Consider the following 20,535-nt stretch of genomic DNA (forward strand, 5'->3'; position numbering starts at 1 on the left):
TTTCAATGTTCAATGTGGAACACAACTTATGAAAAACATGCATTTTTATGGACAATTTATTATTGGGAAGACATCGTTTTGTTGCGGTATGGCCAGTTTCTCGACTACAAAAATATTGTTCTTGTCAAAAACGGTACCCTGTAATTTTCATTTGCTAATTTTTGTTTTAAACTATAAAAGCTAAATTTTTGAATGACTATTGAATAAAACAAGAAAGTACAACGAGTAAAATTATATAAATGTTTATTTTTAACATGTGCCGGTTTTGGGTTTTCATAAACATCTTTAAAAATATACTAGCTCATAGGTAAATATAGCCTCTTATCAGCAAGTAAAATAACAATAAATGTTTCTATCCAAATAAATAATTTGAAAATAATATATATATATTTTAATAAAAATGGAGTTTTTTTCGATACTTAAAGACATTTCAAGACTAAATTATACATACTTTACACTACTATATTTTACAACGTTTAAACAATGTTCGTTTTGCTTAAATAATAAATATATTTAACAAAATTTTTGTATTAACATATTTACACTTTTTATCACTCTGGTAAATTAGACAAACAGATATTTTAAAACATTTACTTATGTATTTCTAAGAAAAACAATTATAAAGAAAAGCCCGTATTCCACAAGACTTTTCGGTTAAAAAATAAATATGGTAAAAAGGTCTAACAATTAAATTCAAATTAACAGATCGTTTAAAAATTTAAAAACAAGCACAATATTAACAACTTTTTTTTAAAGCGAAAATGCTGTATATGTTAGGATGTGTTCAAAATCGGAATACAGATCTATTTAAAGTCAACTGGATTGAATTATACAATTATTGTATGCTTAATGCTTATTTTAATTGAAACTCGATCTTCCCTTTTAATTACGTAAAGCTATGACTTTAATACTACTCGTTCTATGGAAAAGAACAAAATCCTAATATCGAGCGCAACTAAAACACCATCCGACTCTAGACGATATATCACTTCCAATCGATGACTGTACAATGGAATAAATACAAAACAAATGCCCTAAAAATCACGTTTGCAACATTACCTCCAACGTATTCTAGGTACTAGATTAATACTATGACTGTTTGGGTAACGTTACCCAGAATGAATTATCATTTCCATAAGCGTTCGTCACGACGTCATTGTAACTATCTACACTATACACTATTTACAAAAATATACAGCTTTACAATATCACAAGGTTTTGGAGTAGAGTTCATCTGCACCCGCAGCCGACGACGGCCATGTCTTGGTAATTTTTCAGTACCACTTTTTCTTCGTCCAGATAGAGCATGGAAATGGACGAGAGCTGAGTCGGAACGCAGCAGGCTTTTGGCACCCTTGCGGGGCTGACACTATTAACTAAAGTCTGTACAATGGCGTGGTTGGTGGAGTTGAGGTGGTCCGCGAGGGGGAACGGGCAGTCGCCGTGGCAGTAGTACGCTTCGTAGCCGGGCGGTGCCACGATCCAGTCGTCCCATCCGACGTCTTTGAAATTGACGTAAAGTGAATGCCGACGGCATATGTCCCTCCCGTCCTTTCTCCTGTGCTTCTTCCCTGGAGGGGCCCTCTTCTTCCTCGACAGCATCTCTTCCAGCGATTTGACTTTGTTCTTCCCGTCGTCCAGATAGAGGAGGAGGGAGTGCTCTTTCAAGGACCGTTTCGTCCTTGCGACCAGTTTGGGCGAAGAGAGCTGGACGATGAGGCCGTGATTGTGACCGGTCTCTTCGGCCCATCGCTCTGCAGCAGGAAGCACGTCCAGGACGACAGCTCCGTCCTCGGTCACCTCCTTCGAGTCAACCAGCCTCAAAAGTGGCTTGCTCTTCCCTTTCACCCCGGGTCGTATAATGTCGTGGACCGCGACTCTCCCTGCCGAACCGTCCACCCAGACTTTGAGCTCGGCCGCCGTCACCCTCTCTTCTGCCGGCACGTCGCTTACGTTGAAATGAAGACGGAACCTATCGTTCCTCTTACTCGTCTCTTGACCTGGAAACAAAACAGATATACCAAATCTGAGTTAATGAATATAAACGTTATTTTATATAAGCTGCAACCGGTGAAAGCATTCGGTCCTTAACGACCTATGACCGGACGTGGGCGATTTGCAAAAACAATTCCAACACGGTAAAGCCCAGATCGTGTAAGCAATCTCCAGAATGGGAAGGACAGGTGTGCCAGTGTAATAAAGATGTCCTTGTGTAATTCACGCATATCGCATGATTTAGCACATTTTCCACCCAATGTTATTCAGTAAATAAATCTAAAAGAATCTGTGAAAATTCTACTCAAAAATGGATGGTATATTTTATCTGTTTAATATTATAATATGTTAATTTATTTTTTAAATTGTATTCAGCTCTTTATAGCCAGTTTTTGGTTCTAATTAAATGCCAATGTTAAAATGGCGTAAATAAAAGTAACAGGTACTGTATTGTACGTGCTATTTTCAAAAACGCAAAAGTAATGATGTTGTTATTCATTAGAGTAAATGTATTGATATCGGTTTCAGTCAAGAATAGATTAATTATAAAATCGTAATCTTCCTATTATCAAAGGCGCAAAACCTATTTATATATCAATCCAGTTATTTGCGGTTCTTCTCCTTGAGCAGATTATTTAATCTTTTTGCAGAAGATTCAGTATAAAACAGTCATAATTCTCACTAGTCGTAGTTTATATAATTTTGATGTATGTTTGAAAGTGAATTAATGAAACTTCGGCTTTACTGTTGGAAAATATACAATTATGGAGTAATTTGATAGTTTTTACCTGTATGAACGAAACTACGGACGGTATTCGCCGATCGGGTCATTCGGCCGGGTAAAGGAAGATTAGATGTATCTATGTCGAGTCCGGTCTGCTCTCTGTACATCTGCAGCATGGCTTCTGGTATGACCGGAGGTTTGTCTCTGTTGATCCTGGGCTTGTGGTTCAATCCCAGCAACCTGAGCAGGTTGGATTCAAGAGCCGTTTTGTCGAGGTTCGCCTGAGTAGATTGAAACACTCCCAACAGGCCCAACACCATCACCAAACCCACCATGTTCGATCACGCTCCTGAAACAGCAAAAAATACGATTAGCGAGAACTTTCGCAGCAGGAAGGGCGGCTGAGGTCGAGAAGGGTCATCCTCGGGTTTCGTACTAAGTGGAAACACGAGACTTGGAATAAAGTGAACACCTAAGAATGCGGGCGTCGAATTCTGAAGAAGCCACATCCGTGGAGGGAGCGGCGAAGGAAAAAAGAGTAACACTTAGCGTTATCAGGGGCTATAACTCTGCTGGGAGAAAGCCCCGACGAGCGTTCACCTCAGTTGGTCAAACAGCCACTAATGAACCCAAAGGTCCTCTCTCATAAATAACCCTAGGATACTCCCACAATAACCTCCTGTCATACAGTATTAATTCTTCTTCTTAAGACTTTTCTAAAGGGGCTTCAAACTTTTATTTCTATGCAAATTGGGGAATCGTAGTGTTCAGCTCTATTATAGAAGGGCGACGGATACACGACCGAGTTCAAATTCGTGCCTGAATGAGAAACAAGAAAAAAAGACATTGATCGACCCCTTAAAAACCGGAACGCTTTAATCGATAAACCTAATTACGCTCCGACTCATTGAACAGCACAACGCTGTGTTGGTACGATATGACCAGTATGACCAAATCAACTATGCTCCTTTGTCAAAACTTAATCATAATTGCAAAATTGATTACTGATGCCTTTTAGCCCAAAAACAACTTAAATTCTCCGGCTAAATTGATTCAGAAATGAAATTTTAGGCCAAAAGGAAAAATGAAAGCAGTAGAAAATATAGCTTGTAGAAATGTGTGATGTTTAGTGACCTACGTCACACCAGACCACACCTCACGATCTCCAAATAATCATATGGCTTGTAGTTTCATCACTGAAGATAACGAGAAGCTGACACGCGACCAAGCAGCGCGGAAAGGCTCACCAAAATATCGAAAACTGCCAAACTAAATGTTCGTCACCCCGCAGGCCGTAAGAAAACATCTCTCAATTTATTTAAAAAAATACATTTTTTTTTTGCAATAGTTACAATTAATGAAAATCAAGTCTATTATGCCTTGCCCTGTGGTCTATATCTACTAAAAAAAACCCCTCTTTGAAATCTGTAATGTATAAACTTCCTCAATTAATGGTCAGTATGATTTTTTTTTTTAAATCGTAAAATGGCAATATTATCCATGTTGACTCCCCCCCCCCTTGGAAAGTTTAAATGGAAAGGCACTATTGACGTACAACAGTTGACCCGGTCGGCGGATGAAAGTTTTTGCCAACGGGTACGTTTATTAATTATTAAGCACCAGTCCTGTTATCCAGTGTACCACCTTTCAATACCCTGAACTCGATTAGGCCCACGGACAAAGTCGACCCTCTCGACCTGCATCCTAAATCTAATTAAAGGAAGGAAAATAAACAAGCCAGGCTTCTAAATATGAGGCCGTTATCCCTATAATTAATTAATTAGGTGATATTAATAAGAAATCCTTTGCATACTGTGCAAAGAGAAAATTGTGTAAGGAATTACAATTATTAAACATGATTGTTCAATTAATCTCTGGAAACTATCAGTAATTAAATAAATTAATAAAAATAATAATCATATCACAATAAAAATAACGCAAACCGATCATATTTAACTAGTATTTATAATTAAAATAAACCAAATTAAAAAACATTTACGCGATTATTATTAAGTTGATCAACCCCTTGATGACTGTTGATGTTTTTAAACGATAAAACTATTTAAAATAGCAACTGAATTTTCAGAATGTAAACATTCCATTTAATTCATTAATTTTAATCCTAAAACGGATCAGAGTATGTTTACATTTATGATTTTTTTTTCATAGCGTTCAATGTCCCTATATGTGTGGAGCATATAACCTTCAGGCTAATTGATGCGCACAAACATCATTATGTGGATGATTCTGCGAGGTGCAGTGTCTTTCTTTTATAAACGGGTCGTTCAATATATTAAACAAAGCCAAGAGAGAAAAAAAATTCCCCTGTTGATCCGGTTTTGAGGATCATTTAAAGACTTCTGCCTTGACACAAAATCAAAGCGCAATTACAAGACTGCAAAGAGGAATCAAACACAGTGACGTCTGTATGTCTGAACTTTTTAAGCAGTAATGCTTCTTATGAAAGCAAATCCCTTAATAAACACAAGATTGTGAGGCTTGTGGCTTCTCACAAGTCTGCGAGATGATGAACTTGCAATTTGGTCGTTTCTGTGAAATAGACGATATAATAACTCTCAAACAGAGACACAGTGAAGATGAGGAGCTGAAACGCACCTTACAGAATATATCAGCTAGGATATGTTGATTAAAAATGATCGGAAACGGCAAACTGAAGAATCTTTATAAGAAAATTGCAATTATTACCTTTAAAATTAAAATTTGTATTTATAAAATACACACTTCAAACTTATTTTTATAATTAACTTGTTACACTTAGCAGTAGAAGCAGCCTTTGAACTTTAGTTTACTTTATATGTATATAAATAATTAAATGTATTATATAAAAATGTTTAAATAAACTTAAACTATTTTTCCTGATAAGTTAAAATGTCTTCATAGAAATGGTTTGGCTTCAAGACTTTGATTGACATTGATAATGCTAATCAAATTTTCAAAAATTTAAAAATGTATGGTTTTTTGTTTTGTTGTATAAATATAATTAAAATTGATAAAAATAGGAGTTTTTAATTGAGATAAAATTTGAAAAATTTTCTATTATATCTGCCAATTTCAGTCAGACTCACCGATATGTGATGCAAGTAGGTGGGAAATATTGGGATATCCACTAGACACAACCCGTTCTTCGAGCGTACAGGATTCGCGTCTTTAAGTTAATACACTTGCTTAATCCAACAAGCTAAATTTATAAGATCCCCGAGGGGGAAAAAATGTTTTGAACAGTCGACTGTAGTGGTCGAGGAGGGGGTGGGGGCGCCGCGCAGTCTGTCCTAAACCCGAGAGTGGGATATAACCTTGGCACTAGCTCCTTTCCCGAAGGAATGCCAACCGGTTCCAAGCAATTCCTCCTTACGCAGCAGCGAAACGTTGCAAAACCGAAAAATCGATAAAATTGATTATCGCCGACCTTTGCCCCGGCGATCCTCCCCCCGCTGACCCGGAAAACTGCAAGCCTGCGAGAGAAAAAAATCCATCTGTGGGATCGATGGCTTACCTGATGTGTACGGATGCAGCAGGAGGAACTCATGAGTAACATAAGTGCTATACCAGGCGTGAGACTGATTGATTGGTGCAATGTTGGTGTACGGATGGTTGAATGCCGACTGAGCAGGTGTATCCACCCCACCTAAACTACACGTGCCCTATCCCTCGCCCCTCTCCAAGTCCACAATGAGGTATTTACCTGTTGCCAAAATCTTCACTCCCCCTTAGTTCGCTACCCTCTACTTCGAAAGCTCATTAGGTCCGCACCTCGTAGCGTCTTCACTCCCCTTTTACCTCACTGATCCTCAGATTAAAGATGAATTAAAACTTACCATTTGGCTCACTCGAGTCGAATTTCATCCCTTGTAGCCTCCACTGGACAAGTATTATAACGTTGACACTTCCTTGACCCCAAAGGGGTGAAGTTCTTTCGAATGTAACATTTTTGAGAGTTCGACTTCATTGCCCTGCTGGTTGCATGACTGTCTGACGTGACATCCATCTTAAATTTTTAATTGTATGTACAGATTGAATGGAGACCATGTCTTTATTGCATCAACATCAGATTGAATTTGAGTACAAGTTCGTTTTGAGTTATTCATAGGCTAAATACTTCTTTACTGCTTCTTTGGAAGGTCTGTTTCCTTGATTTTTCCCCCCAACTGATACTTGACGTAAGTTGCCTAATACTGTTGTAAGTGCCATGTACTGGTGGGTAAAAGAATTAACGAGATTTCTGCATTGCGGAGACTGTTGTACTTTAGTTTTAACTAACAGTTTTACAGTTATGAATAATTTGTTTTTTGATTAGCGTGCTTCAAGAAATTTAAATTATTTAGAGCGTACACGTTTTTAAGGAAATAATAAAATCATAAACTATACTAATGATGCATTATACAATCTTGTTATTTCATAATAAGCCTATTCATTTTCTTAAATATGCAGAGGGTAAATATTTTAAAAAATTAATAATTAATTAAAGCTTTTGTTTATCTGGGAATATACAAACGTTCCTAATTAGGCAGAGAATCGTCCATTTACAGTAAAACAATTTATAATTTTTCGCCTTTTATGACTTCCTCCGGCATGTCCCCCTGGGTTAAAATGTTGTAAATCAAAAGAAATTTTAGAGGTCGTAATTTTATTAATAAAATGGAGGAAGTGTCTAGACGAGGGAGGATGAAGGGCTTAATTAGGTGTCTCAATTAACTTTTAACTCTGGACAAGTGTATGAGGTCAAATAGAACAAGACATCTGCCCACACCCACGCCGATTCGCCTTCCTCCAATTGTCCGCTATGATTCTCGCTGATATTACCTAATTCCAGAATTTTTTCTCCTAAAGCTTGAAGGTTTTTTTGTATCGACTCCGAACAAAAATTTTGTATGCTTTTTTTGTAATATTTAACATTTGGACCCAAAATAATCAAAAAGAAACCTACAGGCATTTTGTTAAAAATCATTGTCATCATTCATCAAGTTTAATATTTATAACAAGGAATAGCATAATTAAGTGTAAATTCCAAATCATCACCATATAAATGATGTACAGAATTAATTATTTTCCACTTAACCACTCAAATTTATTTGTTTCTAAGATTTTCTAAGATTCTTTCAATTCTCATAAGTTTATTTTTATATTAAAATATTATCATTTACTACTCTGGTGTAACGTCTAAGAGAAAAAGTAACTTATTAAGAGTAAGTTCGACCCTTCCCCGAAGAATATCGAGTATTTTCAAGAAATGAAAGTGACAAAACTTTTATGTTTGTATCGTATGTCGAGTTTATGTTAATTTATTTGAATGAATGTAAGTTATTAACGTGAAAGGTTGCTGAGGTAGTACTCGATATTCCTAGTGTTTGTGTGGGTCTGTGTTCTGCTTGTGTTATATTTATGTTAATTTATTGGAATGAATGTAATTTACTAGCGTGAAAGGGAAAGGTCGTTTATACCAGTACCTAGGAATATCAAGTACTCTGGGGTGAGTGCGAAGTCTGGAGAGTAAAAGTAATTTATTAGAGAGAATGTACTGTATTCGGCCCTTCCCCAAAGAACATCGAGTACTCTGAAGGAATGAATGTGACCAAACTTACGTGTTTGTATCGTATGTGGTATTTATGTTAATTTATTTGAACGAATGTAATTTATTAACGTGAAAGGAAAGGGTTGCTTAACTCATCCCCGAAGAATATCGAGTAATCTTGGGTGAGTGTGTGACGCCTAAGAGTAAAAGTAACTTATTAGCGAGAATGGAGTCGGTTCGACCGACTGAGGATTATCGAGACTCTGAAGTAGTGAATGTGACCAAACTTTTATGTTTGTATCATATGTCGAGTATATGCTAATTTATTTGAATGAATGTAATTGATTAACGTGAAAGTAAAGGATTGCTTAACACCGCCCCGAGTAATATCGAATACTCTGTGGGTGAGTGTTTGACGTCCAAGAGTAAAAGTAACTTATTAGCGATAATGGAGTGCGTTCAACCGCGCCTCAAGGAATATCGAATACTCTGGGGGCGTGAATGTGACAACTGAAATGTTTATGCTGGTGTATAAGTACGTATTAACCCCTAAAAAACCACTGACGCAGCAAACATACATTAACATAGAGTCGGTCAAATTATTATTATCATATTATTTTACTTACAGGTTTTCAAAGACTAGCATAAACAACTAAAATTGTACAGTAAAATACTCAGTGTTCATAAACTATTACACAAGGAAACGATTGGTGATTATCAGGATGAAGGCTCGTACAAAATAAACAATTTCCAATATCACAGGATATATTGCGTTCGAATGTAGATTTTAGAAAAAAAATCTTAAATAGAGATGAAAAGACTATAAATTAAATTATAAGAGAAATAGTGACATTTTTATTCTCTTTTCATCTTGATACAGGACAATAAATTGTTTTATGCAAGAGTGATATCACCTTTTTTCAGCGGATTTCATTTCTCTTTCTGATTATATTTATTGCTTGGATATTCATTCCGAGAAATTCTCAAGTGCACTCAATATGCACTGAGCCATGTGATTTATTGATGTGTAATATATAATAATTAAATTAAAACTACTGGTTTCAACATTACTCAGTAAAATCTAATTATAATTTAGATCGAGATAACGAATTATTCTTAATTTATTTTAAAAACGACATAAACTCGTATGGATTTTTCTTACAACAAAAAAGGTTTTCGCATTTAGAAATGTGCCAAATTTGGTGAAAAATGATAACTTTCTTTCTTCTTAAAAGATAATAGTGATTTATTTAATAATAATGTACGTTGGCTACTTCTGATTATGAAGAATAGAAATTCTCACATTAGATTGAAAAACTGATCTTTTTTTTTTTAAGACGAAAATTTGGACGATTTGAATGATTCGATGTTGAACCGATAGGGTCATACACACAAAGATAAAATTTAGTTAATTAATAACAACTTCATTTTATATTAGATTGTAGTAATTAACCGTTTTTAAGGGGAGCTGGCCCTTTTATCTCATCAATTGATAAATTGTTTGAAATAAATCAATGTTTCTTGTGGACTCTATGCTATTCTTCTTTACTGAACTCGGCTGATAATAAGCATAAAAATTACATATTTCTATACTACATTGAAAATAACCATCTACATATCAAAAGCGTGGGCAATTAGGAAAAATAAAAAGGAGCAGATTTTTTTCTTTGCTTCCGTTTAGCAGATAACTCGTTAGGGAATAATAATATAATTAATGGAATTAATGCTAAGTGTTCTTGATATTTTGACTTCGCGCTTTCGTTCTTCGCTCTGCTAATTATAAAATGAGGTTTATTCCTGTGCATTTTGCTTTTTAAGCAGCTAATCCTTAAACAAAAATATAGAAATTTTAGAAGCTCTACTTAAATCATAGATGTATAGACCATTTTTCTAATCACGAATACTCCGGACCAACGTATGGTCTTAATGAAAAAGCAAACTATACTACTCGTTACTACCAAGCCCTCTACCTATTTTAAATTCATCATCAGGGCAAAACAATCTTAAATATGTCTATAAATTGGCATAATTATGTTTTTCACAGGCCATTTCTTTGAAGACCGACTTAGTCCCAACATTGCCAAGGACTTTAACAGTCGGTATTATTTAGGGGTAAGTTTACCTTATATATTTTTGTATCTATTCAGTATTTTCTCGTGATCGGTTTTCATATCTATTTCTTTTGACCACTTAATATTTCGTATCGACTCCAAAAATCGCAAGAAAGATGATCCGATTTTGAAAACGAATCCCATTCTGTAGATTTTGACCTACGGCTCCGCAAAATTATTACAGCATCCCAATTCATACTAACCCTAACATTTTTAGATTTGTATATTTTTTCGGCATCCCTAGTATCCCTAAAAGCATAAATAACTGCCTGACACGATGTTAATCACTATTTAAACATTTGTCTTATAATTTAATAAGAAATCAGCTAAATAAATATTGCCATAATAATTATAATTTTATACTTTCAGATGTATACATTGGCAAGGACTGTAACAATTTGAATGACTGAGTCGGTCTTCAAAGAAACTGTCTGTGAAAAACTTAATTATGTCAATTTAAGGCATATTTAAAATTGTTTTGCCCTGATGATGACCTTAAAATAGGTAGAAAGCTTGGCAGTAACAACCGAATATTCGTATGCTGACCTTAGCGATTATTCAGCTACAGGTATACAAGTGAGAATAATATACATTTTTTTGCCTTCTCTAGTGTACATCTAGCCATAGAAAAGTTTGTACAACAGTTATGGTATTTTTTGTTTAAATCGCGAGATTTCTCTTCTGCGATGAACCTGAAATTTGGACGTAGATAAATTCTTGTCTGCCTACTCTTGCTGAGTTGGTCTGTCCGATGCTTTCGGCATTGTGTCAGACACATTAGGTTCCCGTATGTACTCGTTAACCGTTAAAAGGACATGTGGTCTTTAAGGTCCGCACCTAGACGTTTTGATTGTCAAGATGATCGACGAAGCACCTCTGTCTGGACTGGTTGCTCGTTACAATCGTAGGTTTGGTGTAGAAGACTTCCCGCTACCGAAGGACCAAGACGAACTTCCTCTCCGCTTGTCCTCTCCGAGTGGATGGACCTGCATTAAGCACCAAATCGTGTTTCAGCGAAAACCTATAAAGCTGAAATGCTTCAACCGGCTTCCTACTGTACTCCCTAGATAGAGAAGGTAATTATATTTCCTGAGTGTCGGGGCTCCTCTAGCACCAGAACTTTCGGATCGTTCCGGCGGTTTTGTTTAAAGTAGAATTTCTAAACACCCTCTAGAGGAACTCTGCCCCCTCGTGAAGGTAGACGGTAATGGCTTACTCTAAGTATTTGCCAGGAGTCTCACCATTTAGCCACTACGAATCCTTACTCATGTACCGCGCTACTGGGCTTGGACTTGGAACATTGCGCAACCTCGTAGTACAGTTGTTTATACACCCTCCGCCATCTTTGCAGAAGGGATCTGGTACCTAACCCATCTGTGCTACTGATCGAGCACCCGCCATCCCCCTGTAGACTCAAAAGCCAACACGTGAATACAGCTTGTGCTTTAGCCTCTCAAGGCTTCTCCATTATTTTGTGCCTCGAAACCCCTCTTGCATCCAAGGGTTGGGAGAGGGAATTATCGCGACCATAGGACCTGGATTGAGAAAGGGAACTGCACACACCTTTTCAGGTTCACCCCGCGCCCCGGACACATATACCACCCATCGTCACTTTCTTAGACATATGTTTCCCATTGGGGTCGCAATGTCGTTAGGGAATGAGGTTCTTTAACGTGTGCACCTGGCATATATGCCTTATCACATGTTTAGTTTCTCAAGATAGGAGCGACTCACTTCCGCTCGCGGTAGATAGTGTAAACGGTATGTTCGGTATAGAAGCCTCCAAATCCACAGACTAATTAGACATGCCGACTTCTCCCGCTTGCCCCGTCCGAAGGAAAACATAGTGTACTCAACCGTGTGACGCGCATAAATGGTTACCCTAAGGACTGAAATGCATCAGCCCCACCGTCTCAGACACAGACACACTGAAGCCGAGGTATAACCCACCGAGTATGGGAAGACAACAACTTTTTCAAAAAGATCTACACGTATTGCCCTTGGTGTGTCTGCGTCTGAGATAATGCCGAAACGCGTCTGACATTTTTAGTTTAGTTCATAAAACCCATAACAGTAAAAACAAAACATTGATAAGTTGAGAAACCGTAATAATCAGGAATTATACTGAGCCAATTTCCATAAAAAGAGGCTTGTAACCATACGAATTTGGAGAGATTAGATTTACATCGTGTTTTAGGCCATGCCATATCCTTAAAAGCATAGAGTAATTGTTATTTGAATATTATTATCATAAATTTCTTTGGGAAAAGGAAAAAATAACCCGTCCTATTCCATCGATACAAGCAAAAGTATGTTTTTTCTCCGTTGTCATTTCGGTCTTTCAGGCTTTTGAGCAAAGTGTGAAACCGGCCAGAGGGCGAAATTTATAGTCGCTGTTAGGAGATAAGCCATTGGGATCAGTCCATGTACTCCGACTCACGCATGTCAAACCGCACACGTTTAGGAAAGCATTAACTGCACGCAGTTATCGATGGGATAAATAAAAATGTCCAAAAGAAAAGGATGATAGGAGGACGAGGAGAGGGAATGCCGTCCGGCGAGACATGCTGTCTACCCGTGAGCTCACCACTCCTCCGCCTCCCGCCTCAGCAAATATCTAAGCAATCCCGTCCCAGCCGACAAGTTCATAAACAAAGCTTAGCATCCCAGCACCCCTTTTTCTATTTTTTCCTATGTAAATTTGATGTTGAGCCAACATTTAGAACATTTGGACCTTGTATTGTTCTCTTTTTTTGTACATTTTCGCGTTCTGTTTAACTTTCTTGTTTCTTTTTTTGTGCATTAATAATTTTGACTTAAATACATGCATCATTTAAATTTTTCTCTATCCTTATATTTTTCCAACCGACAGAAAAACTTCTCTCTTTTAGAGAGTCATTAAGATTTGGGACAAAATGTGCCCTATTCCTGTACTGTTTTTAACAATTTTTTTTTTATAAAATAGTTTAGTATTTCGGCCATAAGATAGCTGCACTAATTTGAGGTAGGAAAGGAAATCTAGGTAGTGATCGCTGCTGGAAAACGACCCTAGGTAGGGCGAACGGTCGAGAAAACCACTTTTCGTCAAAGCCATGTCCGCCTGTGAATGAAATTTTTAAGATCCATCCCTAAATGTTTTCATTCATTTTGTTATTTTTATTACTTTAAGAAAAATATGAAATTGAAAAACTCGAAAACTGCAAAATCACCTATATAACGTTTTTTTTTTGTTTTTTTTGTTTTTTTTTATATTGTTGATTGATACTCATGAAATTAGTGCCAAATAGGTCCAAATTTCTGTAGAAAATAGGCAGGCAACCGCAACTTCTAAATAAAATTGTTTTAGTGTATATAAAGAAAGGCTTTATATCTCTTAAAAGTCCTTTCAATTTTGTGTCATAAATAAAACCTACAAAATGCCCGATACAGTTTAATCCTGATTTCACTAAATCGAGTTTCTTTGTGAATTATGTTATGTAGTCTAGGAACATTTCATTATTATTTTCAGAATGTTTTTATGTTATTTCTCGAAATGGCTCACGTGAACTTTAGGAAGTCATATGTTTTTTACTTAATGACTATGTAATTCGGTACTAAGATTGGAATAAACAAAAAAATTATTCGGAGAATAAAGAGAATTTTTTTAATGTGCATTTATCCAAATACTCAGGTGTAACCTTTGATACATTTACCGAAGTCGAAATTGACAAGGATAAAGGCGACAAATGAGTGTGTCACATCCGGAGAGTAAAAGTAAATTATTAGCGAGAATGGAGTGGGTTCGACCACGCCCCGAGGAACATCGAGTACTCTGGGGGAGTGAATGTGACAAGACTTCTATGCTTTGACTGGGTGTGATGTTTAGGTTAATTTATTGGAGTGAATGTAATTTATTAGCTAGCAAGAAAGGAGTTATTTAACCCCAACTCGAGGAATATCGAGTACTCTGGGGGTGAGTATGTGACGTCTGGAGAGTAAAAGTAAGTTTGTATCGTATGTCGAGTTTATGTTAATTTATTTGAACGAATGAAATTTATTAACGTGAAAGTAAAGGATTGCTTAGCTCCTACCCGAGGAATATCGGAACTCTGGGGTGAGTATGACATCAAAGAGTAAAAGTAACTTGTTGGCGAGAATGGAGTGGGTTCGACCACGCCCCGAGGAACATCGAGTACTCTGGGGGAGGGAATGTGACAACTGCACTGTTACGGTGATGTATATGTACTTATTAACCAAAAATAAAACCACGGAGAGACGTCTGGGAAGTAAAAGTAAGTTAATAGCGGGAAAGGAGTGGGTTCGACCCCGCTCCGAGGAATATCGATGAATGAATGTGACCAGATTTCTATGTTGGTGGTATTGTATGTTTGTATCTATGCTGTAGTTGAATTTTAGGATATTGACGTAGCACACATATAAAAGCAGAAAGTAACAGATCGAGATACTGAAATAGCTGCACTTTAAAGCAAAATACGCGTGAAAAACCAGAAAAGAAAGAAAACATTCAGAGGGTCACGATGACCTCAGCTATTTGCCAGCTCATAAACCGCGCATATAAAAAAGGACACAGCTGACAGCATAACGTATAGACCAATGCCTGAAGATGTCCTGAAACCTGTCTGAAGTACAAACCAGCAATAGTAGGCAATACAGAATGATCAGAGTGGATCATTTTACATTTAATTCTTTACATATATTCAAATTAATGTACATAAATTTTCGTCAGTCGGGTCTCGAACCCATGATCTTCGGATCCGATGTTCTACCACGTGTTACCGCGACTTCGATACTTTAGCGACAAACTTTTCATTTCTATTTTCGTTTATTCTAATTTGTAGGCATACCGCGGCTTCATATAGAATAATTCTTTAAATCAATAGTATGTATTTTTAGATCAGTAACATTTTAGGTGTGGTAACCAAACAGTATTTTTACGTGTGTTAGTTTTGTTGAGTTTAGAGTTTAGTTTGATTGTCCACTTGCCGGGTGGGTTCATTAGTGTGTCGGTGTCAGAATGTTACGTCCAAGGATATTCGTGAACGTCCCTCCCTGGGAATGACTAGCCCGTTATAAAAGAAATCAAGAGATCTCTGAGCAAACACATTCAAGAGGCTCCCATTGACTCCGGAAACAGCAGCTGTCAGAAAGTCGAGTGCGCTGCCAAACACTCGTAGACAATCCAACAGGATACCGGTTTACAAACAAATAAAGCTCGCCGGATCCCATTGTCGAAGCCGAATCTCTCGCAGTGCCGGCGGTGGTCTAATAATGGAGGTCGAGTGGTCTAAGTAAGAGGGTAGTCGGCCGATTAGAGGGTGCGACCAAAGGGACCACCGCTTCACATCCATTCCAGGTAATGTTTCTATTTTCCAGCCTCATTGAAACTCTGCCGCTCTAATGACCGGGGACGGGCAAATGCTGGGGACGGACCGCCCTGTACTCTCGAAACGGACCTGGTTCGTCATCCGATTTGTGAGAAAGCCAACGAGGTACCGGGAAAGGGAGGAAAATGTGCTTCGTAATAATAACAGGCTTTTTTTCCTGCTCTTCCTGATTTATCTGAGTGGGGTGTCGCGTAGTTCACCTTTTATTTTGAATAAGTGACACAAAAAAATAGAATAATCCTAATATGCAATAAAAACAACATTAGGGTGCAAATTCGACGCAAAGATCGGGGTTCAATGAAACTTTATCTCCCCTACACTACTATTTATATTAATGCCAAATATTATTTTTACTTCTAATCTACATAAATCACAAACAGGCTAATACTAATGACTGATATTTCATTGAAGATTGAATAATAAGAAAGAATCGAATAATAGTAACTCCTGGGAGCCATGAAATGCATCTGCATTAATAAGTAAATAGAAGGATTGAAGCAATTCATGATTTCTTTATCAGATAATATAAAAGTAATTGGTGAAGGCGGTGAGTCAGCTGAAAACTTCGAAGAATCAAGTTCTCGGTCTTGAACTTGTCCTGCTTGTTACTTTAAAGCTCACTTCAAGTCCCCTAATGTAATAGTGTTCCGATTCGCTCTCTGCCATCTGCACCCTCAGAAACCTCTTCACGAATAATCCTAGAGATATTCTTCTTACGATAGCATACAAATTTAAAAATCAGTCCATGTGCTTCTTCGTATCCCGGGCCATAGTGGCATAATCCGGAATGAAGAAACTGACCGCGCAGCAAAGAGAGCTATGACAAAAGCACATAAAATAATGGAAGTGCCTTACGAAGATTTTAATTCATTTATTAAAAAATTTATATGGTCACAATGAGAAATTGAGTGGCAGAGAGTGAAGACAAACTTCGGGAAATTAAGGGTTCTGTAAAAGAATGGGACACATCGTTACGAAAACCCAGGAAAGAAGAAACAACTTTGGCTAGGCTAAGGATAGGGCATTGTCGATTGACGCATGGTCACTTAATGTCCCGAGAGCCTGCTCCAGTGTTGATTGCGGAGAAATAATCACTGTTAAATATATTTTAATAACATGCAAAAAATGCACAGACCTAAGAAATAGGTTCAAACTCGCAAATATGTAATTTAAAAACAATACTAGGTGACAACATTAGTTAGATCGAGAACCTATTTGGCTTCCTCTATGAATCCTGTCTAATAAACAAAATATAACTTGAAATATAACAATTGGAAACCGGAAGTCGCCAGGTACCTGGCTCCCATGTTTTGCGGCTAACAACATATTTCAAAGCAGTCATGGCCCTTGGTGGTGTTTTGCCTTAAAAAAAGCTCACTTGTCTTTTTTAAACGAAAGTTTGATTTCCTGGGGCCTGGGGTGGTAAACTTGAATTTTTGTTTGGCCGTTTCCGATCACTTTTTTCACTGTTTTTGTTCTGTCTGATACCATGGGCCATTTTCAGTGGTTGGTCTGTGTTATTTAGTCAATCGTGGACTTTTGCAAGGAGATTCCACCAGTGAAGTCAGCGAAAAGACTAAATGCTTCTGACGGTGACGACAGGCAGACAAAAATGGTCATAAACGACCAAACTACAAATTAAAATTTATTTAAGAAGACATAAGAAAGTAGCACTTTGAGGGAATTAAAAAAAAAGAAAAAACTAATTTTGCAAAACATTCTCGGGCCAATATGGATTGTGTTTTTCGGTTTCACCAATAAAACCATCTTCAACGATCATCCTGGTCTGCCTATCCTAAACAATATGCAACATTGTGCAGCAGGGAGACCCTTTGTCACCAGGCTTAAACTTGGTGCTGGAGGAATTTTTAAGGATATGAAATGTGAACGTTATTGAATAAAATAAAAGGCAAGAAATTAAACTCCGATTTACTGATGTCTTACAATGAAGCTGTACGAGGTGCAGAGCTGAAAAAAAGACCAAACTAATGACAAACTCCTGTTCGTCGGGAGAATGTTAAAGGGCCAAAAAATGGAATGGGTAAACGAAAACACGCCTTGGTCAAAAAACTGCCAATATTTAAGGTACCATACACTAATAGTCTGAGAGTACTATAAGGTAGTTGAATGGACAAAATGGTAACATGACTTGCGTCCAGAAAAGGAATGAGCGCAATGTACATAGGCGTGAATGTATTTACTTGTGCGAATGTATTATAGAAGTTAGTTAATTTTAGCCTAGATTATAGTTTGCACGTTGGAGGCTGAAAGGACCTAGCTGTCGAACCCCGTTGGTTGGGAAGATCTCCTGGGCATCTGGTTTAAGGGAGATATTATCGTCCCAGCCGCATAACGGGGTAGGTGAACTATCCGTAGGTGTAGGCCCTAGATCATCACAACGGGGAGTGACAACTCTTCGGGGTGAAAGTCCAATTAGGAAAAACGGCATGAGTCCGGGTTAACTAGCTGTGTTTGGGAGTCAGTCGGATTTTAGCTTTTCACCTTTCCAATGGTCTATTTTCCTTTAGTATTCCTGTCCAATCAAACTGATTCAATTTTATTGTTTCTAAATTCTCAACTGTAAATGCTGAAACCGAACAGAAACATGGTTGGAACTCATGCAACTCCCAGGGTTAACGTTAACGTTAAAAAGCTATGAAAGACCATATAAACCAAGAGTTTTTCAGTTCGTGTCTCACGCTTGTTAAACTTATCATCTTTTGATCATCAGTTAACAATTTGAACAATTTTGTCACTGTGTTTTAACAGGAGGCTCTTAATCGAGACTGATGAGTCAGTATAATTTACGTTATGGGGGCTGCCTTGTTAATATCGTAATAACTTGTTTACTCGAGCGGTTTCACAATTTTTCGTCGAAAGCCCAACAAAAAGAAAATAATTCGATAAATACGCCTAAACTTGACACGAAATCGGCAAAATTTGACAAATAGTAATCAATTTCGTGTTGAATAAATTATATCAGTAATAACAAATTATTCTTAACGTATATTATTATCTCGGATCTTTTTCCCAGAATCAATTTTCTGATATGAGGGAGGTGTTGACATAAATTAAGCGAAATGTTTATTCCCGACTGGCAGGAATTGCTGTGAGCTGCAAACCTTTAACATTTGACCCCGGTCTAATCTCTTTGGAAATTTCTCGTTCGCCTTACTGATATTTAGCATTGTGGACTATAGTTGAAAGATAATTTGTTCAAGAATGGACAAAAGAAGTTTTTTTTCTTTAATACTACTAAAGATTAAAATCTTTCGTGTTGATTTTTTCCTCTATTAGAGGTCTCTTTATCAATCTAAAATGTCGAGCAGAATGTTTCCATAATAAATTAGATTCGAGTTACGTTATTCGAGCTGATATTTATTATGAAAGAGAAGATATACGACCGATAGGACGGTGATTTCTCAAATCCCCGCGACTCTTCATTGTTGCACTGTGAGTTATATTAATTTTTATTATGTAATAAGTGGATTATAATAGCAAGTAGATAGATTTACCAAAATATTATTAAACTTTTAAACTAATAATAATTACTATTTAATTAAGGTTTTGGTTGAGATAAAAAAAGTCAGTGTCACGAGTGGTATTCGGCTAAATACGCCGCTGCTCTACCACTTGAGCTATCGTGACTTCTTAGACGAAGGTCGTGGGTTCGAATCTCAACTTACTGTGAGTAGGAACTATCTTTTTTTAAAAAGGATTGAACACCGCACTCACTCCACCATTCATCATTTCTAAAAAAGGACTGACTTTTTTATCTCAACCGGAACCTTAATTAAAGATTAATTAATTGAAAAGAATTTATTTGGTCAATCGGACCACGAAACCTAATAGATGTAATAAGCAAAATGAAGTATACTTCACTAAAGCTCTCCGTGGCCATTTCATTTGTCGCCGAGAATCAAATAGATTACACGACATTTGAAAAATGGTAAAAAGGAGGGAAAATTCAAAAGGTGGGATTGAGATGGGAAGTTAGTGTCCGAGTGGATCGAAGTCACGATAGCTCAAGTGGTAGAGCAGCGGCATATTTAGCCGAAGGTCGAGGGTTCGAATCCCGCTCGTGACACTGACTTTTTTATCTCAACCAAAATCTTAATTAATTAATGATTAATTAATTGAAGATAATTTATTTGGGCAATCGGACCTAATAGATTAAACTTTTAACAGACACTTACTTCAAGACTGTAAAGAAAACAGTACATAACACATAACAGTAATGTATATACACAATGTAGTTTTGCGGTTTTAATTACTTTTTATTTTATATCGTACTCTTCACAAATGCGTTTCTTCCCACAGTTGCAGCACTAACACATGCCATGATAAACCAGCCAATGCCGTCACTCAATGTGAAGGATTAAGGTGACATTCCTCGGGATAGGAATGTGTAGAGAGGCTATAGCAGTAGGGTTAGGATGGAAAGGTTAGAAATTAGGAGGTTAGACAAAAGCAATGTTGAGGTCGTTTTAGATATGAGGTTAGTGACGTAGTTAAGAGCAATTTGATTGGAAGGAATGGACGAGCTGGATGTTGGCTTAGCAGTACCTTACAATTCTATGTCCAAAGTGGTCGTAGTAATCTTGGTAAGTTCACCGTTCAACCTAGAACTTTGTAATTGTCCACGTCTTCTGTTTAGTTGTCTTTTGATCTTTGTATGGTTGTGATTCCATGTCAGTTTGATGTCTAGGTACATCTTGAATGGAAGTCGGTAATTCTTTATTGTTGAAGTATAGTGGATGGCAAGACTGTTTTTCAGTGTGAACATCGGGT

At 37.1% G+C, this 20,535-nt stretch overlaps 1 protein-coding gene across 4 annotated transcripts in view; it reads right to left on the reverse strand.

Moving 5' to 3' along the window:
* Positions 1–226: 226 nt before the first annotated feature.
* The window catches only part of LOC106665529 (protein decapentaplegic), a 41,946-nt gene continuing 21,637 nt past the window's right edge, over positions 227–20,535 (reverse strand). For 2 of the 4 annotated variants that reach the window (XM_014392000.2, XM_014392002.2), the window contains exons 2-3: positions 2,784–3,068; positions 227–2,000 (exon numbers count right to left, since the gene is read on the reverse strand). In XM_014392000.2, the coding sequence (XP_014247486.1) occupies positions 1,231–2,000; positions 2,784–3,054 (1,041 nt within the window). In that variant the 5' untranslated portion in view covers positions 3,055–3,068 and the 3' untranslated portion in view covers positions 227–1,230. Of the gene's footprint in view, positions 2,001–2,783; positions 3,069–5,805; positions 5,936–6,233; positions 6,347–20,535 lie in introns of those variants that run through there. The other 2 variants (XM_014392004.2, XM_014392003.2) reach the window with 2 other exon arrangements.

This window comes from Cimex lectularius, unplaced genomic scaffold (genome assembly GCF_000648675.2).
Source record: "Cimex lectularius strain Harlan isolate CLEC.00 unplaced genomic scaffold, Clec_2.1 scaffold102, whole genome shotgun sequence".
NCBI lineage: Eukaryota > Metazoa > Arthropoda > Insecta > Hemiptera > Cimicidae > Cimex > Cimex lectularius.